General features: G+C 35.1%; 1 protein-coding gene across 1 annotated transcript; it reads right to left on the bottom strand.

Moving 5' to 3' along the window:
• Positions 1–378: 378 nt before the first annotated feature.
• Positions 379–4,271, bottom strand: LOC136797083 (uncharacterized; the record flags this gene model as incomplete). The annotated part of the gene is made up of 4 exons (XM_067052606.1): positions 4,204–4,271; positions 3,907–4,041; positions 3,680–3,739; positions 379–463 (listed from the first exon to the last, which is right to left on the bottom strand). Coding segments are annotated over exons 1-4 (314 nt in total), but the record flags the coding sequence as incomplete, so codon positions are not given.
• Positions 4,272–4,284: the final 13 nt, after the last annotated feature.

The raw sequence follows: 4,284 nt of genomic DNA, 5'->3' as shown, positions 1-4,284 counted from the left end.
AATTATATAAATAATTGGAATTACTTAACTAATAGTTAAATAGTTGACCATATAACTTAAAATATAAAGAAGATGGTCAGGGTTGTGGTCAAAAAAGAAGTTGTTAACTTTTTAATGTCCGACATTTCACCCCACTTTTCAGGGCTGTTCAAAGCTACAGGTTAAAGCTTTGAACATCCCTGATGAAGCCTTGCAAAGTGGGGCAAAACTTCAGACATCAAATAGTTAAAGCTATTTGTCCTTTTTTTACTGCAACCCTGACCATCTTCTTCATAAGTCTAATTATATTATTAATTTAAATTTTTGTAATAATGAATTATTTCCTAAGATGAGGCTCATAACTAAGTTTTATTTCATTGTTAACAAAAAAAAATTAACCAGTATAATTCAAAATTACCTCCCAATTTCCTCTTCATCTTTTTCTCTGGCATATTTATAACTTCACATTCATCTTTAGGAATATCTGAAATTAAATTAAAATATCGTCATTAAATAGTTAAGTTCTAGCAAACTTTACAAATCAGATAATAACTAATTATCTCATTTATCCTGCAATGTCACTTTCTTTATTTAATAAATTTCACTAGTTCTCCTTAGTCGGAAGATAATACTTTAATCTTAGAGGATTAAAAAATGACAATTCAATAATCAATGTATAGACTGGTCAAATTACACATCCATCCCAGCAAAAGGTCAAGTAATTATAATTATATTATTAAGATACACTAAATACAGATTAGGCACCTGTCAAGTTTAAGAAGGGAAGCAGTATGGCAGACATGGAGGAAAATGGACAAAGTAAGATACACTAAATACAGATTAAGCACCAGCTGAGTTTAAGAAGGGAAGAAGTAAGGCAGACATGGAGGAAAATGGAGCAAGTACGATACACTAAATACAGATTAGTGTAATTCTAAGGATATTATTAAAGTAAGTCCTCCATCGGGCACCTCCCCGGGTGGCGGATAGGAGGATATTTATCAGATATGATGGATACTGAGGAAATAAAATACCCAGGGTGGACCAAAACTAGTTAAATCCAGGTGCGGCGGTTCCATATTGGGCGGTGACCTGGTCAGCATCTTTTTCCCACGCTAGGGGCGGCTGTTTATTTACAACCTGGCAGTAGATATAAAATGCACCTACCCATTAAAAATGGAGTTGCGAAACAAGAAATTAGCCTTGGACGAGCCCAATTCTGGAGCTGCATTGGGCGGGAATAGTAGACAGCTTCCTTCAGGGAGTAGTGGAGCGAGCGGCACTACCGTGTCGTCAGGATCCACAAGGCTGCAACATTTACCAGCCTATAGTTCGAGTTCGAGCTTGGAGGAGGGACATTCTCCACCCGCGCGAAGTCGGCAACAGAGACCAAGAGGTGCAAAAAGGATGAAATGGACGCCAGATATGAACAAGGCTGTCATCCATACTACTTGGCTATAAACCTCGAAACAGAAAAAACAGGATACCTTAACCGCATCTAGAGATATTGGAATCAATACTTCCCAAATGTAAATATAAGGACACAAAGGCTCAGTGATCAGGTTAGAGTGATTTTATCAAGAAAGTTTCTAACTTCCATAGATCTCCAACAACTTAAAGAGGAAGCTCGTAGATTAATGGCCCCTGAAAAAAGCTTTCCGATAGAACGCTGAATATTAGAATGGATTCAGAGCCAGGAGGTAGAATCAGTTCATAAGTTGGCATAGATGTCAGGGAGGAACAATTGGTAGATGACACAGAATTAAAAAACAGACTTAGTGAATCTGTTTTGACTGAGAATGTGCTGCTTGATGGGATACTGCTTCAAGAAAGACCACCATTACTCCAAATGCCATACAATAAGAACACACAGAAGTTAACCTGCTTAATGAATAATGTGATTCAGGAACATTTAGGCATAACAATAATAATAATAATAATAATAATGCACACATGTCTAGAAGGCAGTGAAACCTTTCAATGGCGTGAATCGATTGTAGGAAGGCTTTCGATTCTGTACCACACAGTTGGCTGCTCAAAGTATTGGAGATATATAAGGTCCAAACTAAAGTAAGCAAACTGCTTACGTATTTGATGGCTGGCTGGATGACTAAGTTGAAAATAGGAGTGACCCATGGTGATAACCAAATAAAAATTATGAGGGGTATATATCAAGAAGATTGCCTTAGCCCATTGTGGTTTTGTATGGTGCTGTTCCCATTAAGTCTGATACTGCAGAGGAACAAGGTAGGCTACAAACTCAATTCCAAGGACGAAGAAACCACTGTCAGCCACAACTGGTACATGGACGATCTTAAGCTATATACAAAAAACAAACAACAAGTGTAAAGTATAAGGGAAATAGTGTCATCCTATACCAAAGATATAAGCATGTCATTTGGACTTGATAAATGCGCGGCGCTGCATGTGAACAAGGCAAAGGTGGTCCATCATCCCATATCATCCAAATCCAGACTTTATTTATCCAGGAAAGAAGGAGGACGAGGACTCATAAATATTAAAGAAGCATGCTGCAAGAAAGAATTATCCCTACGTCAATATTTCCATTCAAAAACCACTAGTGTTTATCAGGCAATTTTAACAATGGATAATGGTCTGACTGCACTAAACCTGAGCAAAGCGGATGAACCGAACATTGTTTCAAACAAAAGAACGACTGGCGAAATGGAAAAGCAAGTCTCTACATGGGAGATTCTATAGCCAGCTAAACGAAGCCTCCAAAGACAAAGAAAGATTAGTTGAATGGCTAAAAGCTGACAGGCTATTCTCAGAGACAGAGGGATTTGTGGTTGCTATTCAAGATCCACCAGATCATAGAGGAAGCATGTGCTAAAAGACGCAATAGCACCGGATAAGTGTCGATTATGCTCGGTGGTGCTGGAATCAATCCAACATATCACGGGTGGATGTGGAGTATTGGATGGTACTGAATATTTACAGAGGCACAACAATGTAGCCAAAATTTTGCAACAGGCCCTGGCGATAAAATACAAGTTAATTGATGATAAGAGCCCATACTACAAGTACCACCCAAATAGGCTCATCCAAAAAGGTCCTCTCAAGCTCTATTGGGATGAATCAATAATTACAGACCATAAAGTACGCCATAATAAACCCGATATCCTCCTTATTGATCTAAGAAAAAAGAAAGCGGAACTTATTGATGTCGGAATCCCAAACGATAATAATATAAGCTCTACTGTGGGAGAAAAACTAAGGAAATATTAGGAATTGAAGGAACTGTATCACTTGGAGGGAGTTACCACAACTCCAATCATAATATTCACCAATGGCCTCATACCAAAATCTTCAGTGGCAGGCATGAATGACAGCATTTGGGAGTGTCTATTGATGTACTAAGAGAGGCTCGACAGACAGTTCTTTTAGGCACAGCACGTATAGTGCAAAAGGTTTTAAATATTTGAAAAGAGAAAACAAATAAATAAACAAAATATGAAGGTGGTTGGACTTCTAGGTCCCCCACCTCAGTTACTCAACCCACAATTGCGAGAAAAACCGGATAATAATAATAATAATATATTATTATTAAAGTAATTCTAATTATAATATTAATTTAAATTTTTGTAATAATGAATTATTTTCTAAGATGAGGCTTATAACTAATTTTATTTCATTGTTTCTAAAAAAAAGTTTAATAATCAATATAACTCAAAATTACCTCCCAATTTCCTCTTTTTCTCTGGCATATTTATTACTTCAAATTCATCTTTAGGAATATCTGAAATTAAATTGAAATATCATCCTTAAATAGTTAAGTCCTAGCAAAGTTCATGAATCAAACAACTAATAATCTCATTTATTCTGCAATATCAACCATTTTTAGAAATTAAAAAAAACAAAAAAAACAATTATTTATTTAGTTTAATTTTTTGCATCACTATTTACCTTTCGGTTTTCTATTATATCCTCTCTTTTTCTTTTCCAAACAATTCTCTAAATCTGAAGGAAATTTAACAATTTCATTTGCCAATGATAGTTGCTCAGAATTATTTCCAATGTTCACTTTTTTGGAAGAGCAACCTACAAAAACAAATAATTTTTAACGAACAAGAATAAATTACTTGTAGAATTATTAATGTATATATAAGTAATAATTAATTACTTTCCAAGATGAGGGTCATAATTAATTTAATTTTATTATATTTTTAAAAAAGTTCATTAATCAGTATAATTCAAAATTACCTCTCAATTGCCTCTTTGGTTTTTTCTCTGGCATATTTATTAATTCACATTCATCTTTAGAAAGATCTGAAAAAAAAAAAA

The sequence above is a fragment of the Halyomorpha halys genome, unplaced genomic scaffold (genome assembly GCF_000696795.3).
Source record: "Halyomorpha halys isolate HHAL.00 unplaced genomic scaffold, Hhal_1.1 Scaffold8794.1, whole genome shotgun sequence".
Taxonomy (NCBI): domain Eukaryota; kingdom Metazoa; phylum Arthropoda; class Insecta; order Hemiptera; family Pentatomidae; genus Halyomorpha; species Halyomorpha halys.
Note: the sequence above shows the minus strand (reverse complement) of the source record. Positions and strands in the feature narration are given on the sequence as shown.